This window comes from Marmota flaviventris, chromosome 3 (assembly GCF_047511675.1).
Source record: "Marmota flaviventris isolate mMarFla1 chromosome 3, mMarFla1.hap1, whole genome shotgun sequence".
Lineage (NCBI taxonomy): Eukaryota > Metazoa > Chordata > Mammalia > Rodentia > Sciuridae > Marmota > Marmota flaviventris.
The window spans coordinates 24,609,746-24,630,955 of record NC_092500.1 but is presented as its reverse complement, the minus strand read 5'-3'; the positions used below and the strand labels follow the sequence as shown (position 1 = coordinate 24,630,955).

The 21,210-nt window shown below is 41.1% G+C and overlaps 1 protein-coding gene across 1 annotated transcript in view; it reads right to left on the bottom strand.

The window, feature by feature from the left end:
* Ccdc38 (coiled-coil domain containing 38) overlaps positions 1-21,210 on the bottom strand; it is a 39,055-nt gene that overhangs the window by 1,790 nt on the left and 16,055 nt on the right. The window contains exons 5-12 of the mRNA XM_027932473.2: positions 19,201-19,364; positions 19,014-19,094; positions 16,439-16,584; positions 14,252-14,372; positions 8,788-8,857; positions 6,953-7,104; positions 5,757-5,892; positions 1,145-1,350 (exon numbers count right to left, since the gene is read on the bottom strand). Coding sequence (XP_027788274.2) covers positions 1,145-1,350; positions 5,757-5,892; positions 6,953-7,104; positions 8,788-8,857; positions 14,252-14,372; positions 16,439-16,584; positions 19,014-19,094; positions 19,201-19,364 — 1,076 coding nt within the window. The remainder of the gene's footprint in view (positions 1-1,144; positions 1,351-5,756; positions 5,893-6,952; positions 7,105-8,787; positions 8,858-14,251; positions 14,373-16,438; positions 16,585-19,013; positions 19,095-19,200; positions 19,365-21,210) is intronic.

Sequence of the window (21,210 nt, the reverse complement as noted above, 5' to 3'; positions counted from 1 at the left end):
ACTGTAGAGAACATGCATAGTGAGGTCACCTTAGAGAAAATGATCCTCCATTTAGATTTTTATGTTTGCTTTATATTCAATAAGATCTCATTAGGTTCACCTTAATATATTCTAGACTTCACTTTTATATGGGAGAAACAATATTCCCCATACACCAGTAATGTAGTACATAGTAGTATATGCCAAGCAAGTAGTATGTGCCAAGCATGTTTGCTGCTTTTGTATGGATTCATTCTCACATCAACCTTATAAGTGCCATTATTACTGCCATTTGACAGATAAACAATCTAAACAGAATATACTGCCTGCCTAATATCGCAACATTGTAAACAGTTGGATCTGAACTGAACCCAACAGCCAGGCTTCATGGCCATGCTTGGAGTGGTAGTACCATCCTGCCTCCCAGTGTGCTTTTTGCTACATGAACATTATCCCACTTATAAACATTCCTACATGCCACTGTACACAGGCAATATTGCTATAATAATCAATGCATCAACAGTATGTACTTAAAATTCTTATTTAACTTGGTGTAGAAATCTGTAAATAAGCGTGTTTTCCTGAAAGGCCCCAATTGGATAGGGGGTTGAGGGTTTCAGGGACAGGCCTTATGAGGTTGTTTTGAGGAATAAATGAGTTACTGGGTAAGTGTTGGCAGTTATGCACTGAGGGAAACCCTACTTGTGTGGCTGGCTCTGACTTTTTCAAGCAATTCTTTCCTAAATTATCTTCCTATAGTTTTCCAATGAAAGCCTCCTAATTCTGTGCCTTGTGTCCTTTACCACAAGTACAGTTCTTCCACATGACAGCTCTAAAGAAATGTTCAGAGTACTTCCTGTGCAGATCTTCTGTGAAGATTCGTGTTTCCATGCTGAAAGGACCCACTTGCCCATCCCAAACTGTTCCCCGGGGTTCTTTCCTTCATAGTGCTCATTACCATTGGTAATAAGAACTTCTATTTCCTAAGAATATGTGATGTAAGTGTCTCCCACACCAAATAATAGTTCTGTGAGGTTGGTAAGGCTGGATTTGACCCCTCCAGTGCATCTCTATGTGGCATCCTTGCCATCTGAGATTTGCTCAATGTACGATCCAAGCAAAAGCAGTCTCTCATTAACAATATACTTATAGGTAGTGACTATACTTTTGTCGCCGTTCCTTCTGTTTTATCCTCTCGATTGCATCCACACTTTCTTTGGGGATGGATTCGATGAGGTCGCTCAGTTCCACCAGGCGAGACTCTACTTTGACCAGCTTTTGAACTGCATTCAGGCTGCCAACCTCAGCATCTCCAATGCAGACTTTATATACTTGATTAATTTTTTTACTAAGTGAATCTATCAGTTTTTCCTGAGATTGAAAAGAAAAGAAAGCAGGAAACATCACATCACTATTTGGTTGCTCATTTGATAAAATCAAATTCCATTTTACTATGTTACAATGAAAAATCCTTCATATACCAGTATGTATATCTTTCTATTCTTTATTGGTGTTGGGGACTAAAAGGTATGTTCTACACACCCCAGTCCCTCAATGTTTTCTTTTTATAAAGGAAAATGTTAATATGACCTAGGTCAGTGAGGAAAACGCAGCAAGGATATTTATATCACAATATATAGTCAGATCATCATAGCAACACTTTGGATTTTCTCAAAATACAGTTAGATATAAAAAGTAATCATTCATTTTGCCACATGCATTTTTATTCTATCATTCTATTTTAATGGCTAAAACTATAATCATTCTGACAGTTTATTTGTATATATCTTATCTCCCCCTTCTAGACTGCAAGCAAAGGCAGGAGCAACTTCTTACGCTTACACTTATATTTAAAACAGCACTGTGCACAGCACTATACACTTAATGTTTGCTGAGTAAATGAATGCATTCTCTCTCGCAAGCAAAACAGATTCCTAGGCTGCTGGCCTACCAGAGCTCTTTTAGGAGATTAATTTCTATGCTTGTCATTGGGAAGCTATTGCCATATTCCAGTCTAAATAAGCTTAGGCCAAACCTTGCTGATCCCTGTACTTCACCACTGTGCCATTTTAACTGTTAATAGAGATAGATGCTTGAGTTGGTTGGTAACTTGTTTTAGGACCATAAGATAGTTGTCCTCCTCCTTCTCCACCATTAACCTGGGACCTCAAGAAACTGCTGGGCAAGGTAAACCACTCTCTGGGTAGCCTCCTGCCCCAAATCTCACTTCTGCTCAAGAAGATGAGAATCACCATAAAGCCAAAAACAAATGACACACTCAAGACAGACGTGGCTCCTAGAGCCCTGGAAAACCCCTCCTGGAAATGCAAGTTCCCTGCACAGCCACCAGCACTGAGGCAAAGAACTGAACTAAACTGGACCTTAACAGCTTGTCTCTCCCACCTCCTAGTTCAGTGATCCCTTCCATGGTCCTGTTTACCATAAAGCTCCTTTTTCCCCCCTCTCTAAATACTTCTTATTTATATTTAAAATGATCTTTATAGAAAACTTGGAGAAATACAAATACAAAATGTAAAAGAAGCAAAAAAAGTTCTGTTTTCCATAAAGTCCCCTTTTCCCCTCTCTCTAAAATAATGTTTCCTGTTTATATAACAGCACATTCCATTTAGAAACTTTGGAGACATACAGAAAAATATAAAAGGAAAAAAATAGCATATTGGGGCTGAAATACTAACCACTGCACATGAACAAACATTCTTGCTGGGGCTGGGGTTGTAGCTCAGTGGTAGAGCATTTGCCTAGCACGTGTGAGGTACTAGGTTCAATCCTCAGCACCACATAAAAATAAATAAAATAAAAGTATTGTGCCTATCTACAACTAAAAATGATATTTTAAAAAATTCTTTGAATATAAATCATTAGAACAAAAAATGGTATTTTAAAATATATATTGAATATTTGTCTTGAGAAAAAGCAACTTTAATAGGAGAATAATGGTTGATGGACATTTCTAAATGAGACCCCCTACAAATTTAAGAAACAGATGGATAGTGACATTTCAGGGTATCTTTTTTCTCTCACTTTTTTTTTTTTTTTTAAGTTCCATTATCAAACAGAAAAAGAAAAGACAAGAAAAAAAGTTCTTAAAATAACAAGAACAGCATTAAGAAATAAGAGGGAATGAGATTAAGGAAGATAAATTATATATGAAAAAGAGATTGAGGGCCTGGCCCAACAGATCCAAAGGGCAAAAGAAAGAATAAAGGCAGAAAGGCCAACGGGTGACAAAATGACATGTAAGCCAGATTCCTGGAACTGCCACCAGATGGCAGGCCCAGCACAGAGTACCTTGGAGGAGGACATCGGGGATTGGGGGACAGGAGGTTCCTTGGAAAGCACACTAATGATTTATGCACTTTAAAAATGCTATGTTGTACTTAAATTTTCATTTTAAAAATAAAATTGAATCAAGGAAAAAATGATAGTGGCTTGAGCACAGTTAATTTGGCAGTTTTGAAAGAATAAAATATTCATTTTACAGTTATAGCTCCAAAGTAACTTATGAATATCAAAATTAGGTGTGTTGCTTATACCTGTTTCAGCTGGAAAGAAACTTTGTTTATGTTTGTGGTACTGGGGATTGAACCCAGGGCTGCACTACAAGGCAAGCACTTTACCACTGAGCTACATCCTCAGCCCTTTTTATTTTTTATTTTGAGACATGGTCTCATTAAGTTGCTTAGGGCCTATGTTGCCTAGGCTGGCCTAGAACTTGTGTTCAGGAGGCTGCCTCAGGCTCCTGAGTAGCTGGGATTACAGGCATGCTACAGGACCCCTGACTGGAAAAAATATTATGTGCTACTATATTTATTCATTGTATTTTGTACATTTTGAGATCTGACAGAATGGGGTTGGAGAAACAGGAGAATTCCAAGGAAGGAATTTCCCTTTCAACTTTCCTGTTCTGCCTCCTCTTCCCCACCCCACACTTCTGTCTCTGGGAGACTAGGATTATTAGCCTCATAATAAAATTTGATATGGATGTCAAATTTATACTTGTGACCAAAATGTTATGGATAATCCTAAAGGGTAATTTTCAGACCAATTCTCCCTGCTCTTTCTAGGGATCTGGTTGCCTCAGTGTTGAGAATTGAAAATGCCCCTTTTTTCATAGTTGCCTTCAACTTGGATGGAAAGGGTTGCCTTGGGATGGGGGTGGGGTAGATATCACATTTATCAAACTTTTTGCGTGCCCCTCAGTTTTAGAATTACTTAACCCAGTTGAAGAGTGGAAGTGACCCAAGTGTCCATCAAAAGATGAATGGGGAAACAAAATATGTAGATACAATGGATTATTTTTCAGGCTTAAAAGGAAATGTACATGCTACATGAATGAACCTAGAAAACATTACACAATGAGAAATAAGCTCACACCAAAGGACAGATATTGTGCCTTTCCACTTTATGAGGTCCCTAGAAGTGTCAATTTATAGAGACAAAGGAGAATGGTATTGCCAGGGTCTGGGGAGGGGAGGAATGGGAAGTCAGTGGTTAATGAGTATAGCGTTTCACTTTTGCAAGATGAAAGAATTCTGGAGATTGGTTGTAAAATAGTGGGGATGTACTAAACACTACTGAACTATACATTTAAAAAAATTTTTTTGTAGGGTAAATGGACAGAATGCCTTTATTTTATTTGTTTATTTTTATATGGTGCTGAGGATCAAACCCAGTGCCTCACACATACTAGGTGAATGCTCTGCTACTGAGCTACAGCCCCAGCCCAAATTATACATTTTAAAATGGTTAAGATGTTAAATTTTATATTGAAATGATGAAAAATTTCTGAAAATAGTGGTGATAGCTACACAATGAGGATATACTTAGTGCCATTTGTGTTCACACTTAAAAAGGTTAAATTGTGGAGTTTATGTTTATTTTACCACTTAAAAAATGGCTAATAAAAAACAGCATTAAGGAACTGGAAGGTGGCCATCACTACAGCTCTTGCTCTAGCCATGATGACCTCATCTCCCCTTAACTCATGACACTGTAACACCCTCCGGAATGTATGTGTGAAGAAGCCATGAACAATTTTCACTTCTGTAACCCTGCCCACCTATAGGTTGGGAAGGATAGTCACCTATTTCTGATGCAGTTTCCCCAAATCTACCTGTCTGAAAAATCGATTCATAGCCATAGACATGACATTAGTCCCACGTGTTAACTTTGACTTTTTTTTTTTTTTTATTTCACTTGAGGTTTTTACAAGGAAACCAATGTGAGATGGAATTTGCTGTGGGTCTCAAAACTAATGGAATCACTCATTCCACAGACACTTATTGAGCATGGACTTTATGGGGACATGGAACTGAGCTAAGGATAATAAGAGGACCCTTGAGGACTTGCAGCCAGTTAGGAGAGATGAACCTGTCAATAAATAAGTGTATATGAGTATGTGTCACAGGTGCTGTGATGATGTGCTGTGATGATGAGCTTTTCTATTCAACACCAGAGAGGCTGAATTCTGTTACAGGCTCAGTGTTGGGCCAATTTTCTATTCCTCTATTAGATACATTTGCTCCTTGAATTGCCACCAAAATGATCACAGGCAGTGAACTACTTTGTTACGTATATGCTCTGACATAAAGAAACGTATCTATAGGGGAAACCTTGATGTCATATTTTGTAATAATTAGAGCAATGTTTTAAGGGAAATTCAATGCCAATTGGAATGATTCCTACCTAGTAAATTGGCTATCATATACTGGCAAGATAATTACAAAATAAAATTACCATAGGATAAGAACGATTACCTGAGCTTCCGAATTAAATTCTCCAAAACTAAAGAGCCTGGACCTCAGTTCCAATTCTGCTGCTTTTTCCTCTTCTCTCACACAGTTAGCCTTAAGCATTTCCTTGTGCTCTACCAGGAAGTCGATGTTGCTATTTCTATTGCAAAAGAAGAAAGAGCCTGGTCTGTAACTTGTGGGCTGGTGAGATAACCAACAGAGGCTTTGACACTTATTCTGAATCATGTGTCAATATCCTGTGCCTAGCAAGCCAAACTGAAGACTTTGCTGAAGTACACACAGCAAGGTTCAATGAGGAAAAGAAATGCTCATTTAAATACTGCTTTCCAGAAAGGCATCTTCTCCCCCTCACCTACATTTGTGGTTTTCCTCTGGTCCTACAAATAGAGGGTGGCAGAGCCCAAGCTGTGGTGTCGCCTGCTGTGCAAGGGTCTTCAAACCTGAGACCTTCAGCACAGCTGGGGAGACATGGGAAGAGCAACTCCTGGCTCACCTGTTCTTAGCTTCTTACTTCTGAACAAATACATTTGTTCTGAAGCTAAATGCAGTGTGACCTGTCATTTAAAAAGATTATCATCTTCAGGCCCAGAAAACTGTTCCAAGAAGGTTCTACATATTTTTATAATAGGTAGATATAAAAGCCTATTCTCTCTGACCTGAAGCTCTTTTTCAAACTGTAATAATATAAAATTTTAGGGTAGGAAAGAATTTTGTGAGTTATTACATCTATCTCCCTCTCCTGACACAAATCCCTCTAGAACAGCCCTGACATGTTGATAATATACTATGAAATGATACAATATTAAATATTAAATTATGTTGAATCACAGCCAGAGAAAATGCATTTATTAGCATCCAAAACATGATTTAATTAAGGAAATGATGGCTGGTCAGATGATAAGATGAAAACTATACTGGGCAAAATAAGGCAGCAGGTACCATTTTAATTGTTTTTGGTGCCCTAAACTATTTTTATTATTAGAAGGAAAAGTACTTTGACAAATGAAAGAAAGTAGGGACAAAATTTTGCAAAAGCCAGTCTGCTCTGTGAAAACACAGCTTCTGCTTTTTATGCCCACTAGTTGAACTACTATGAATAATCCAGCCTAAATCCAAGGAGCCGTGAGGACCAGCCCGCAGGAAGCCTCTGGTCAGGAATTTTAACAGAAATCTAAACCTGCTTGTTTTGAATGACTTACACCTTATCATGTATGACTTTTTCTCTTTTTCTTACATCTTCAAGATTTTCATCTACATCTTGGGAATATTGGACCAAACTAAGATTCTGCTCTTCCAGTTCTGTGAGGACTTGAAGTAACTCTTCCGGTTCCTTGAAATAAAGCTCTGGCTCCTGACCAAGCAACAACAGATAATAGAATTCACTTACAAAAGTGGCCTCCTCTCCCCCTGCCCCACCACACCCCACGGCTCCCCAGGCCGGGGACCAGTCCTCAACACAGGGCCTCTAGGGGACAGTCAGGAGCCAAACCATGGCGACTGTTCTGATTGTGAGGGAGACACGGGTAGAGAATAGTAGGTGCCTCATGTTATCTCCAAGTGAGAGCTGGGTCTCAGGAAGAGGACATTTGGGTGTTGCGGGAGAGATGAGAGCCATTAGGGAAAGGGAGAGAGGAGGAGGGTCAAGGAAAAAAAGAAGGAGGGATGTAGTAGAAGAGGAGGCCAAGGCCAAGCAAGGGAGAAGGAATAGAAGAGAGCAAATGGAGGTTAAGTGAAGGTCACTTTCTTCCCACATTATAATTGTTTTATGTTTTCCAAAATTTTAGGATTAAGTATAGATTACTTTAAGTAAATATTACTTTTTTAAAGAATAAGTATATATATATATATATATATATATATATATATATATATATATATATATATATATAACTTTTTTTACACAGATGACTTGGATATCTGCACATCCATGTTTAACATTATTTACAACAGCTAAGAGGCGGAAATGCCCATGGATGGATGAATGGACAAGGGAAATGTATACACACACACACACACACACACACACAAAGGAATATTATTCATCCTTAAAAAAGAGGGAAAACCTGTCCTATGCTACAACATGGATGAATGTGAGGACATTATGCTAAGTGAAATAGGCCAGTCACAGAACAACAAACACTATGTAATCCCACTTATACGAGATATCTAAAGCAGCCAATCTCTCAGAAAGAATGATGGTTGCCAGGGGTTGGGGGAGAGTGGAAAGGGAGGTGGTTCAATGGGTTCGGAGTTTCAGTTCTGCAAGATGATAAAGTTCTAGAGGTTTGTTGTACAATGTACATGTAGCTAACATGACAGCACTGTGCACTTTAAAGGGGTCCAGATGCTAAATTCCACGTCATGTGTTTTTAAACACAGTTTTTAAAACTGATGGAGGATTGCAGGTTCAAAGTCAGCCTCAGTAACTTAGTGAGGCCCTGAGCAACTTAAGGAGAGCCTGTCTCAAAACAAAAAAAATGAAAAGGGCTGAGGATGTGGTTCAGTGGTTAAGTGCACCCTTGGATTCAATCCCTGGTACCCACCTCCAACATAGAAAGGAGGACAGGTCAGGTGTGTTAGGTATAACAAAGAATGGTGATTTTTTTAAAAATTCCTTTTGAGTTTCTGTGGTTCTATTTTAGGTGAAGTAAGCTCAAAATCAATTTTGCAGAAGTATTTTGTTGAAAGCCTATTTATTTTGTGGTTCAGCTACCCAATATAGCTGAAGCCCGAATAAAATGATAAATGATCAGAAAGAATCTGTTTCACAGAAAGGTTGTAAATTATATATCTCCCCTAAATTATTACCTTCTTCTTTTGAACCCAGGGCCTGGTGCATACCTTCTGATGCACATTTTATTTCTCATAGATGGTCTGATGTCAAGGATAGACCATATATTCAATTGAAGAATGGTTTCAACATTCTATTTCCTTCTGGAAAATGTATGGAATAGAAAATTCTAATTCCAAAAGAAATGGGCGTCTATGTGTTTTACAAGACATGACCCATAAATCAAGAAATGTCATCTGTTACCAGATCCAAGTCAATGTCTTCATCTAGAAAGAACTCCAGACTGTCTTCGGAGCTGATACTGTCAGGCCGGCTGCCAAAGATAAAAAGAAGAAAATGTCTGATTTCTGAGCCATTTTTATTTTTTTTAATCAACTGCTTTGCTTTCATTTCTCAATTGTCTTTGAAACCTAACTGTAACATAGTTCTTTTCAATAGCCTGTTTAGCCTTTTTTTTTTAATTGTACATAACACAATACCTTTATTTTTTTTATTTATGTGGTGCTTCACACATGCAAGGCAAGCGCTTACCACAGAGCCACAACCCAGCCCCCTCTTTAGCCTTCGAGGGAACTGATTATTGCAGGAATCAGTGGATTCTAGGAGTATGCAAAGAACGTTGGACTCAGTCTCAGACAGGCTCACAAATGCAGGGAGGCCACGTACTATAGGGTACCAATTATTTGAGTTGCAGCTATGAAGTAACTTCTAAAAAAGAAACACATGACCACCTACATTGCCAGATCTGTTCTGTTATATCCAATAGGACCAACATAGGATTTTGAAATATAGTTTTGAAACGTGTGCTCTGGTACTCAAAACTTGTATCACATTTTGTTGAGTAGCCCAAAGACAACTATCTTTTTTTAAGAGCAGATTTTTTTTAAAAAATAGAGCTTTATAGTGATATGTAGTAGTTGGGTTCATCCCAATAAACTCCTACATGCATGGAATTCCATTTCATTTCATGATTTCCCCTGACCTCTTCCCCCGTCCTCCCTTCACTCCTCTGTTCTTCTTTCTCCACTAGATTTCTTTTTGCTCATCTATTTATATATATTGACTTCTTTTTATTTATTCATAAAGGTGAAATCCCCTGTGGTATATTTGTAGATGCACATAACATGACTTTTAAAGAATTCATTCTGCATTGTCTTCTCTTACCCATCCCTTCACTCTGCTTGAAGAGCAGATTTTACTTTTTAAAATATTTTCTGATCACCAGGTATGGTGGCACATGCCTGTAATCCCAGGGACTTGGAAGACTGAGCAATAGGATTGCAAGTTGTAGACCAGCCTCAACAACTTAGCAAAGCCCTAAGCAAATTAGTGAGACCCTGTCTCAAAATAAAAAATAAGTGGTACATATTCACAATGGAATATTACTCAGCCATAAAGAAGACTGAAATTATGGCATTTGCCCGTTAATGAATGGAATTGAAGACTATCATGCCAAGTGAAATAAGCCAATCCCGAAAAAACCAAAGGCTGAATGTTCTCTTTGATATGCGAATGCTGACTGAAAATAAGCAGGGTGGGATGTGGGATGGGGAGGTGGATGTTCACCAGATTGGAGGGAGAGGGAACGAAAGAAAGAGAGAGAAGACGGGAATGGAAAAGACAGTGGAATGAATCAGACCTAACTTTCCCATATTCACATATGAATACACGACCAGTGTAACTCCACATCCTGTACAACCAGAAGAATGGGAAGTATATGCCATGCATGTATGATAAGTCAAAATACATTCTACTATCATGTATAACAGAAAAGAATAAATAAAAACTTTTTAAAATGAAAAATAAAAAGGCCTGGGGATGTGGCTCAGTGGTTAAGCACCCCTGGGTTCAATCCCTAATACCCCCCCCCCCGCCCCACCAAAATATATATTTCTTCTGATCAGGGTGAGAAATACTGGTTACGGCGAGGGGCGGTGAGATACACCCTTAGAGAATAATTATGTGATTTGGAAAAGGGGGAAAAAATCCTCCAAGAAAAATGAATTAAAAATGACAGGAATACTAACGCGACAGGATTGGGGAGGGGGTCAGGTGGCTGAGATCTAGGTAGCTCACATTGGTGGAAGCTGTGGTGGTGGGAAAAGAACATAGATGAGTGCAGGGCAGCAGCTTAGGGAACGTGTAAGAATGAAATGAGTGAAGCAAGGGCAGGAAGAGCCGTGGGAGGCAACAGACACGAGACAGAGACCCCTGACATCTGTAGCCTGGGAGCCCAGAATCATGGAGGCAGCCCACAGAAAGAAAATGATTGAAGGATGGGATAGGAAAAAAATTAATAATGTGCTTTGCTCATGCTGAGTCTGAGGGGACAGCAAACCCACCTGGAACTGCCCCTCCCCCCCCCTTTTTGGTAGTTGTAGATGGACAGCACACCTCTATTTTACTTGTTTATTTTCATGTGGCACTAAGGATCGAACCCGGCGCCTCACACATGCTAGGCAAGTGCTCTGCCACTGAGCCGCAGCCCCAGCCCTGGAGCCGTCCTTTGAGCAGCTGCAGGAGACGTGTGAGGAAACAGAGGAAGGTCCCTGGTAGTAAGGTGACTATTTGGGAAATGTCCTTGGCAAAACCATTCCATAGACTGTCCACTTCTCCTTTTTTTTCTTTCTTTCCCTGGGTTCAGAAACACCACTTTCTAATCAATCTCTTCTCACTTCTCAGAAGCCTGTGACCTTTGGGGGTTCCTCTCCTACATGAATAAATACCTGTTGCTCCTCGGCTTTCTTCCCCTCTTAGTGAACCCATGAGGGGTGACCTCATTCTCTGTCATGGATCCAACTATTGCTAATGCTCTAAAGACTCCCTCATCTCAATGTCTTTTTCTTGAGCTCTTGGCTTCAACGTCTGTCCTCCAATTGGACATCAATATCCACCCGACTGTCCCCAAAGGAGCTAAAACCCCCAAATCCCACCCCTCCTCTTCCTCTCCAGGCCTGTGGCTCCTCCTGTGCTCCCAGTATCACTGAACGGCAGGCTGTGTGCCCGGTGACCATGCAGGAAACCTGGGAGTATCCTTAGTCATTCTCTCCCACACACTTCTTCAATCTTTAGGCACCTCTCACGAGTCCTGCCAATGTCTGTCCCAGCCTGTCCTTCATTCCCACTGCCGTGTCTGGCTTAGACAGCTCATCTTCTCTTATCTGAATTGTGACAACAGGCTTCCCACTGGCCCTGCTACCTCTATCTCTGCCCCCACCATTTCATTCTCCATGAGACCACCACATCCATCTCTCTAAAACGCAAAGCTGGTTGAATCTGTGCCACACTCTTGCTTCAAACTCTCAGTGGCTCCCCAGGGCCCGTGGGACAAAGGCCGACTCCTTAGATGGCATCCCCACTGCTCATGGTGCGGTGCCCATCTACCCCTCCACTCTCTCTGCCTTTCACCCTGGGGCTCAGCCATTCCGTCACCTGGGCTGGAAAGGCCTGCCCTCCGGGAGCTTGTCTTCATCAACTCCTCTTCCTCCTCTCAGGGACTCAGCTTAGCTGCCGCCCTTCTGGAGGGCACTCACTGACCCCGCCCCTGCCCCTCACCTGTCCCCTGCTCCAGTGCTCCCTTGGCATGCCTGTGGCACTCTGCCTCCCTGTCCAGTGGCACTGTCACATGCCCCGTGAATGACAATCAAGCTCTGGTCTGTTCTCTTCCCTAGATGGGAACTCCTCGAGGGCAGAGATTGCCTTTTTTATTGTTGGGGCCCCAGGTCGCTCAATAAATATATCAAACATGGTCTCTATGTTGAGGGAAGGCTAAACGGTTATTTTCAAAAACAATGCACCGTTTCCAAGAGAGTTAATCAAGTAGGTACTGTACTTTGTCCAGGGTAATTTCTTAGGTTCTGAGTTGAGGGTGGACTTCTTGCGAGGCTTTCCTGTCCAGAATGGTTAGGTGAAGTCCGTGCCATTGGTGGTAGAGGGAAAAGAAATAACATGGAATTAGAAATGAGTTTTTCACGTGGTGGAAGGTCTCCATTTTCTGCACAGATATGCCCATGACTTCTTTTTTTTTTTTTAAACATGATTTTATTATCAGAATGATCATCATGTAGAAAATGGGGCTCTTTTATTCTACTGAAATGGGGCTCCAAGCCTGAGTATTAAATCAAAGGCACAGGGGCTGGGATGGAGGGGAAGTGGGTTGTCAGAAGTCGGGTACGACTGCAGAAAGCCACAGCTCGGGGCAGAAATTATGAGATGTTCATCATGCTTCTAGTTTTATATAAAAGTGATGTGTGCTTCGTAATATCCTGTGGAGGGACACCCCCTCCCCACAGCCACAGACAAGGCACCTGTGCACACTTGTTCCCCCATATCAAGGTTTGGGCCCAACCCTGGTTTCAAATTAAGAAGTGGCCAAAATGGGTCTTGAGTCTCTTCATTCACTAGCCCCAAATCTCTCTGCCCCTTAGTCACTCTTCCTGCTATTCTCCCTTGAAGTCAGGAAAGGCCTCTCTTGTCCCACCTGGCAAGCTCCTATTCATTCTTCAAAACCCAGTTCAAATGTGACCTTCCCTATAAAGACTCTCCCAAATGTCTTTAAAGTATGTCACACGTTGGACTTTTGCCCCATTTTGTCACATTCATTTTCTTGTCAGGTCTTAAAAAGTTTTTGCCTCCATGGTGAGTAAAGGAAAGAATAAAAAAAGGTGGGTCGGGGGAGTGGCAGAAGGATCCCACCACCATTATAAATTAACGTCTTCGCTTTTAAGGTAATACCTGAACATATATTACTAAAAATATTAAAACTGTTAAGTGGTGTTATTTAAACTTAGTGACATCTATAGTCAAGATTTCAAAGGGTGGAGAACGTTGATACCATCACCTACTTCTCCCCGACCCCAACGCCCTACTCCAGATTCCCCAACAGGCAAAGTAACATGTCTTAAATAATGTAGGTGCAAACTGGCCTCCTGAGCCAAAAGAATTGCCTTTTCCAACCAGCAAACTGAATGCACAAGGCATCCGGCTCAAACCAGGGTCATTTCTGGGCAGGCAAATCGACTTGACCCTGACCACTAAACACACCTGCTGGTTGGGACCAGTATAAAGGAGAAAAGGAGTCAGCAAGAGTCAGTCAGTACTGAGGGATCACACAGCGCAGAGGCAGGTACCAGAGGGAAGAGGGTGTGGTGGGGACTAAGGCCTCCCGAGAGGGAGAGCCCCTGTCATGGGGAATTTCCCAACTTGACTCTGGACTTGTGGTTTTCCAGAGAATCTAGAAATCCAGATGTTTTCATTGTATCTGCTGATTTTCAAATGTTGGCCACCACGTTAAACAATCTTAAAACCTTGGAGCCAAATTTCTGGCCTGCAGCTATGGTGGAGTAAGGAGAGAGGAAAGCCACTTCCCCAGAAGGGGACTGAAAGAGTTCTTGGAGACAACTATGACATGGTAGCCTTGAGTGACTTCCCCCAAGTCACTGGCCAAAGGCAGTCACTTGGTTGCAACCAGCTTGGTTTTCTGTGCCCCGGGAAGAGGCCTATTATTATCAAAAGGCAGACCTGCACCAGAGGAATGAGGGGCCCCTTGTGTGGGGGTCAGGCAGCGGGTGAATGGTTCACTTGGGCACTTTTCTGAGTTTTGTGATAACCTCAGATAGAACAGAACTCCTGGCCCCCAGGATAAGAGGTGATGGAGACAACACCCTCCACTTTCCATTTCGAGGGGGACACATTCTCTGGTTTTTACTTTAGGGAGTGAACTCGCACATCTTGACTTTTACCTAGGCTCCCTCTTCCCATAGAATAGTCATCTGAAGTCATCGTCTCCATATCAAAGCTGTCTCTTTTACTGGAACTGATGGAGGATTCTAGATATGGGAAGTAAAGAGGAAGAAGAAGGGGAGAAACATTTCAGTGAATGAAAGCTTTGTCTCAGTGTGTGTGAAGGTACAGTTATTGTCAAAATTTCCAGGGACAGAAATATTATATGGTGACATTATAACTGGTAAACATATTCTGCAAATGATAAGGGCCGGTCTCTGGAGTAGACAAAGGGGTGAGAACAGACCTTTGGGACACTAGGAGATCGCCATTTCCAATGTCAGTCTATAAACCCTGAAATCCCAAGGTTAGCTAATAGATACCTCTGGACAGAGAGACCCACAGGGCTCTGAGCACCCTCTATTGAGATAAGTCTAAAGGGTTAAATCCCAAGCTGTTGAACGCAAATAATTCTCCATTTTCTTTTCCGTTTGTCGTCTGTCTTGGTCAAAGCTTTAACTCCGCATCATCACCTGGCTCAGCACTACACAAACCATCTCACTTACTCACACTTGGCGCAGTGAGGGACTTGGGAACTGAGCAGAGAGGGCTCCCGTGCTGGGAAGTGTTTAACAATCAGCTCTCAGCACAAGGAATTCTCCCTGGTGTGTAGTGTGCTCCAGCTGACCCCCACCCCCTTCCTTGTGTGGCCACCTGGATGGCCACACAGGGAGCACTCTGCTTTGCTGCTTGATAGCCAGTGTCTGAAAACGCTGATTTCTGATGTTTATCCAGTTTCTGAAGAAACCTTTTTTTTCAGGTGGGAGGGTAAGTCTGGTCCTGGTTACTATAATGTTGCTGGAAGTGCAAGTCTTCCATTTGGATTAGTGGTTCCACTTTGATCACCTATTAAATTCCTCTATATTATGGGGTCTATTTCTGGTCCGTTGAAGCTGACCTCCTAATACTAACAGCATGCTATTCAATTACTGACTCTGTGGCTATGTTTTAAAGGATTGGTAAACTCCTCCCATCATGGTCCCCCCACCCCCACCCCCACCCCCACCCCACTGTGGGGGGGGGGCCCAGGGGCACTTTACCACTGAAATACATCTCTTTTTACTTGAGACAGGGTCTCGCTAAATTGCCCAGGTTAAACTTGAAATTTCCATCCTCCTGCCTCAGGCTCTCGAGTCACTGGAATTACAGGCATGCACCACTTCTCCTGGCTTCGTTATCTTCTTAACTCAAAACTTTTTTTTTTTTTTTTCTAGATGAACCTCAGAATTATTGTGCAAAGCTCTCCCCGCCCCCAAACCCAAGTCTCTGGGTTAAATCTGTGGTAACATTTTAATTATAATTCCATGAAATGTATACATTTGTTTCAGAAAAATCTATAACTCTAGAATATCAGTCTTCCTGTCCAAAAATATGATATAGTTTTCAATTTTAGCAAATCTCCAGGTCACACACATTAAATTTATAGTTGCTTTCTTGGATTTAATTTTCTTGTATAGTTTCTAATCATTCAAGTTAGTCTATTTAGAATAATATGTATAATTGACTTTATATTCACCTACTTTATAGAATTCTTTAGTCATAAACAGTTTTTGAAAAATTTGGGGAGGTTTTCTATGTTATCACATCATCTGCAAATAATATATTTTCTCTTTTCTCCATGTATCTATTTTTATTGCTTTATATCTGAAATTAACCTGTTTCCTCTACAACTAAAAAAAATATTTTTTAAAAAAGGAAAAATAAAAAAGTTTTAGTGTTACTTGATTCTCAAACCATAGTGTCTCCTGGATAATAAATTAACAATATCTTTGCAAAGATAATGGGAATCCTTGTCCAGATTTTGTTTCTAAAACCCAACTATTTAAACAAACACAAACATTGAAGCAGAATATTTTAGAATAAAAAATACTGACTTAATTAAAATAAGAATATGTGACAGGTGCGGTGGCACACACCTGTAATCCCAGTGGCTTGGGAGGCTGAAGCAAGAGGATTTGAAGTTCAGAGCCAGTCTCAACAACTTAGCAAGGCCTTAAGCAACTCAGCAAGACCTTGTCTCGAAATAAAATACAAAAAGGGCTGGGGATATGGCTCAGTGGTTAGGTGCCTCTGGGTTCAATCCCTGGTACCAAAAAAAAAAAAAGTAACTTACTTTTTATTGATTTTGGAATGATGATATTATTTTTTGATGAACTTTTTAGGGCTTGCTGAATTTGCCACTGTTTTGGAGACAATTTCAGTAGAAAGAATCCGTATTTCATGTACTCTCTAAGGAGGAATTCTGTTTTTGCTATTTCACTAACTCAAAAGAAAACAAAGATATGGTTATGTGTATCTGTTTCAAAGCATATACATTAAAAATATTTCATAAAATTCATTATCTTGATTATGTAGCTGACTAGTAATGTACTTGTCAAAAACTGTACATATGGCCATAAAAATATAAGCTTCAATAAGATATGAGAAGAAAGAAACTGGTGGGAATGTCACCTGAATGGAACGTGCCCAGAGATTCTCTCTAAGCTGATGACAATTTTTCTCTGTTGTGGAAAACACTCTACTGTATTAAGTTTTAGACAGAAGCTAACAACAACAACAAAAAATGGCACTTACATAAGGGAAAGAAAGTGTATTAAACTTTAAGAGGCAACTCATGGGATGCACTACAGACAAAACTTCACCCTCCAGTAAGTTCTTAAGGGTAGGTATTATTATCACCAACTTTCTGAAGGAGAAATGGATGACTTGCAAAGTCATCTAGTGCTCAAACCTAGGTCTGTCTGACTCCAATGCCCAACAATACCTAGACACCTGGACTGCAAGCTCCAGCTTCACATTGCTTTACACCAACATGGGACAAGCAGAAAATACTTAAAATAAGGAAGGACAGCCTGCGTGAAAAGAGAGAATCTTTCTGCACCTTCCTTATTCAGACCCCCATGGGCACCCTTATTGATATTGCATCTTATCAATATCCTTAGCTTCCATTCTTTATCTGTCAGAGAGAGACATCCTTCAGCTCTGGTGTGAGAGTGGTATTCAAGGGTGAGTAAATGGCTAGCTTATGTTTCAGCAGTTGGAAGATGATGGGATCCCTTTACTTGACCACTCTTTGGATAGAAATCCTCCCAGATGTGCCAAAAAGAACACAGCGTGGAAACTGGCTGACATGTAAACAATTGTAAACATGTCCCAGCCCAGCTTGGTGGAAGACCTCCCCAGGCCATCTTGCCTACAAAAGAGAAGACGGCCTGCATTCCTGGTTCTGTCCCAAGCTTGTCTCCATGATCTTGTGCACCTTTCTAGAATGAAGAGACACAGAAGCAATAAGGAAGTGCTTTGGCAGAAGGTTTGGAGAGTGTCACTGGGTGGCCACTTGCATAAATGCAAATATAGCTCTGCTTCTACAAACATCCTTGAAATGTGCAGAATTTTCTAATTACCCTGCAGGGTGAAGGAGGGAAGGGAATTCTCCATCTTAGAGCACCTTCAACTTTAGGTTTCTAAAACAGAAGAGGCTGTTGTAACAAGAATGTGTTTGAAACACATATTTTGTTGTGCACTTGGTCTCAAAGAAGCTACCATCTAGTTCATTCGAGGCACTTTAAATAGTTATTGCCTTCCTCCCAAGAACTTCTAGGATGTTACAAGTCTAGGTTGAGGTCTCAGAGGAGATAGGAACATCCAATTATCAAAAAGAAAAAAACAGGGGCCGGGGTTGTAGCTCAGGGTAGAGCACTTGCCTGGCATGCATGAGGCACTGGGTTCGATCCTCAGCACCACATAGAAATAACAAATAAAATAAAGATATTGTGTCCATCTACAACTAAAAAAATATTTTTTAAAAAAGGAAAAAACCAAGTTTTAGTGTTACTTGATTCTCAAACCATAGTGTCTCCTGGATCGTGAAATTAGTGTCCCAGGATGGTGACAGAAATATTTTTGATGTTTAAAATTATTTTTTTAAAAAAAAGTATGTATAATATGTTAAGATACATTCTACTGTCATGTATAACTAAAAATAAAAAAAATAAAAAGTGGACTGTGCAATAATATTAATTAATCCCAACTCCTGCTCCTGTAGTTTTGTTTTTTTCTTTATTACAGATCTTGATTTTTAACAGCAATACTAGATTCTACTAGGAATAAGTACACCCAGTGGCTTGGGAGGCTGAGACAGGAGGATTGCAAGTTCAAAGCCAGCCTCAGCAACAGCAAGGTACTAAGCAATTCAGTGAGACTCTGTCTCTAAATAAAACACAAAATAGGGCTGGGGATGTGGCTCAGTGGCCAAGTGCCCTGAGTTTAATCCTCAGTACTCAAAAAAAAAAAAAAAAAAGTACAAATATAAAAAAAATACTACCAATTATAATTGTAGGGCAATTGTAAAATGAATCCTAATTTTGGAGGTATTAAAATGTCGGGAAAATATGTTCTAAAATGAATAAAAGAAAGGGCACTTAGAAGATGATTTATTGTTTACTTCTAACATTGGTTTGCTTCTTTTCAACTAATTTCTTTATTTCTGTGTCTACAAGTTAGAGAACCTTTTCAGAGAGTGGCCAAGTACTGATGCCCAGGCAGAGACAGGTTACTGATTTTAAACCTGTTCACACTTATAACATCATCAGCAGACAAGGGTTGCTCCCACTCAGGTCCAGCCAGACATGAGCAGGTTCCAGTGGGAGGTGGGAATTGGATAATGAGAAGCTAGAGCCTGCCCTCACCTCTTCACGGCCTGCACCTCCATGCTGGCTTTCTTTAGCTCTGCTGTCATTTGAAGTTTGTTTATAGTTTCTTGTGCTGCACTGAAAAGTAACAGAGAGTGTTGGTTTGTTTGGCGTCGTGCTGTATTCTGAGAAACTAAGACAAACAAAGTGGGGAGAGGCATTTGGCCAGAGTGAAGACACTAACATTTTAAGAGCATCTACAGATCTCTGATCATTTTCTCGAAGGAACTCTTCAAAGGCCATCGCGTCATGTTCGAGCTTAATTTCTGCCGTTCTAAGTTGTCTTTCCCTCGTTGCTATGTGTTTTTCAAACTTATTAATTGTGCTTCTTTTGGCTGACAGAGAATACTAGGAATATGGAAAACACAAAGTTCGTCAAGAACATTAGCACACATTTCAAATACATTTCGACAGTCTCATGATAAAGGGGGGGATAAGTTATATAGTAAGTGAGCATTTGTATTAGAAATAATATTGTGCCCAAATCTTGGGACAAGAACTTTTATCTCATGAAGGGTAATCCCAGCAGGTCAGGAAGCTTAGGCAGGAGGATTACAAATTCAAAGCCATGAACTTTGAGGAACTGTCACAGGGAGAGAAATTCTTTTCACTTTTATGAAGGGACTGTAATGTGCCAAAATAGCTATGCACCACAAATCAAAAATAGCTGCCTATCTCTCCAAAGAGCAGTGCCATCTATTATTCTTAGAATTTTATCCTCCAATTCTTACTGGACATCAGGAAACTGGTCTGTCTGAATCCACAAGGCTACCAGCTTCTCCACCAATAGGAAGGACCTTGGGAGGAAGCACTGTCAACCCCACCGTGCCAGACATGCCTTTCTCCATGCTGTTTAACCAGACCCAAGGGGGCTGCTTGGATCCCCAAGTATGATCTGACGTCTACTTTTTTTTTTTTTGGTACAGAATATGATAATACACTTGGGTTTCTAATCCATACATGAAAAATAGATTATAAAACAAAGCCACATATGTGATAGTATACATGAACTTCAAATACAGAAACGAATTAATTTGTCGGGTATGGTGGTGCACGCTTATAATCCCAGTGGCTCGGAAGGCTGAGGCAGGAGGATCTCAAGTTCAAAGCCAGACTCAGCAATCTAGTGAGGCACTTAGCAACTCAGTGAGACCCTAATAAAATATGAGTCTCTAATAAAATATTTTAAAAAAGGGATGGGAATGTGGCTCAGTGTTAGGCTCAGTGTTAAGCACCTCTGGGTTCAATCCTCAGTACAAAAAAAAGAAAGAAAAGAAAAAAGAAAGAAATGAGTTAATTTTGGGAAGTCACAACCAATAATAAGACCCTCCAAGTTTATAACAAAAAGATTCCATCCATTAATTTACTCTTCAAGGATTTATAAAGTGCCTGCCTATTGTGTGCCAGAACTGTTTAAAGTGGTGCACACTGAGTGGTGAACAAAATAGACACAATGGCTTTAATGGAATGTCTACTCTAAGAGGGAAGAGTTGATACAGGGGTATCTGAGGGAGAAATGGTCCCCCTAGAAGGAAGAGGTCCCAGTGGAGAGGCCTCGAGGCAAGGTGCATCTCAGGAGCAGCAAGTAGACTACTGTGGCTGGAGGGAGCCAGCAAGAGGTCAGTGGTGAGAGCAAGCTCAGAGAGAGGCAGGAACCCATCAGGGCATTCCGGGTCTTGAGCCACGAGGGGCATGATCCTCCTACCAGGGAGAAGAGACTGTAGGAAGCAAAAGTAGGAGTGGGCCAGTGTTCAGAAGCTATAACAACAATCCATGCAGACTTAGCGGCAGCTGGGACTACAGTGGTGGTGGAAGAGTCTAATTGTGGTTTGTGGGGAGCCATTCTCACACGTGATTGGGCAACTCCCGGATTGGGTGTGATGCGCTCTGGCTAAACTGTGTCGGAGCTTTCCCGGCCCTCTCCTGGTGCAAGAGCCTGTCCGTGTGGGGGTGTGACTGACCACTGACCCTGAGGCCAATCACTGACCCTGACCTTGGAGTGCGGCCCCCCTCAACCTTCATTGGATGGAATTCTCCCCTGAATTTCTTGTTCCCCAATAAAAGGCCACTCCCTGGCGTGCTCTCTCTCTCCTGCTAGCCCTGAGTAATCCTTGCTGCCCTACCAGGTGGTTCGAGGTGTGAGCCAGAGAGGTAAGAGCCGTCTCGGACCTGGTCATAGAAAAAGGTAACTGAG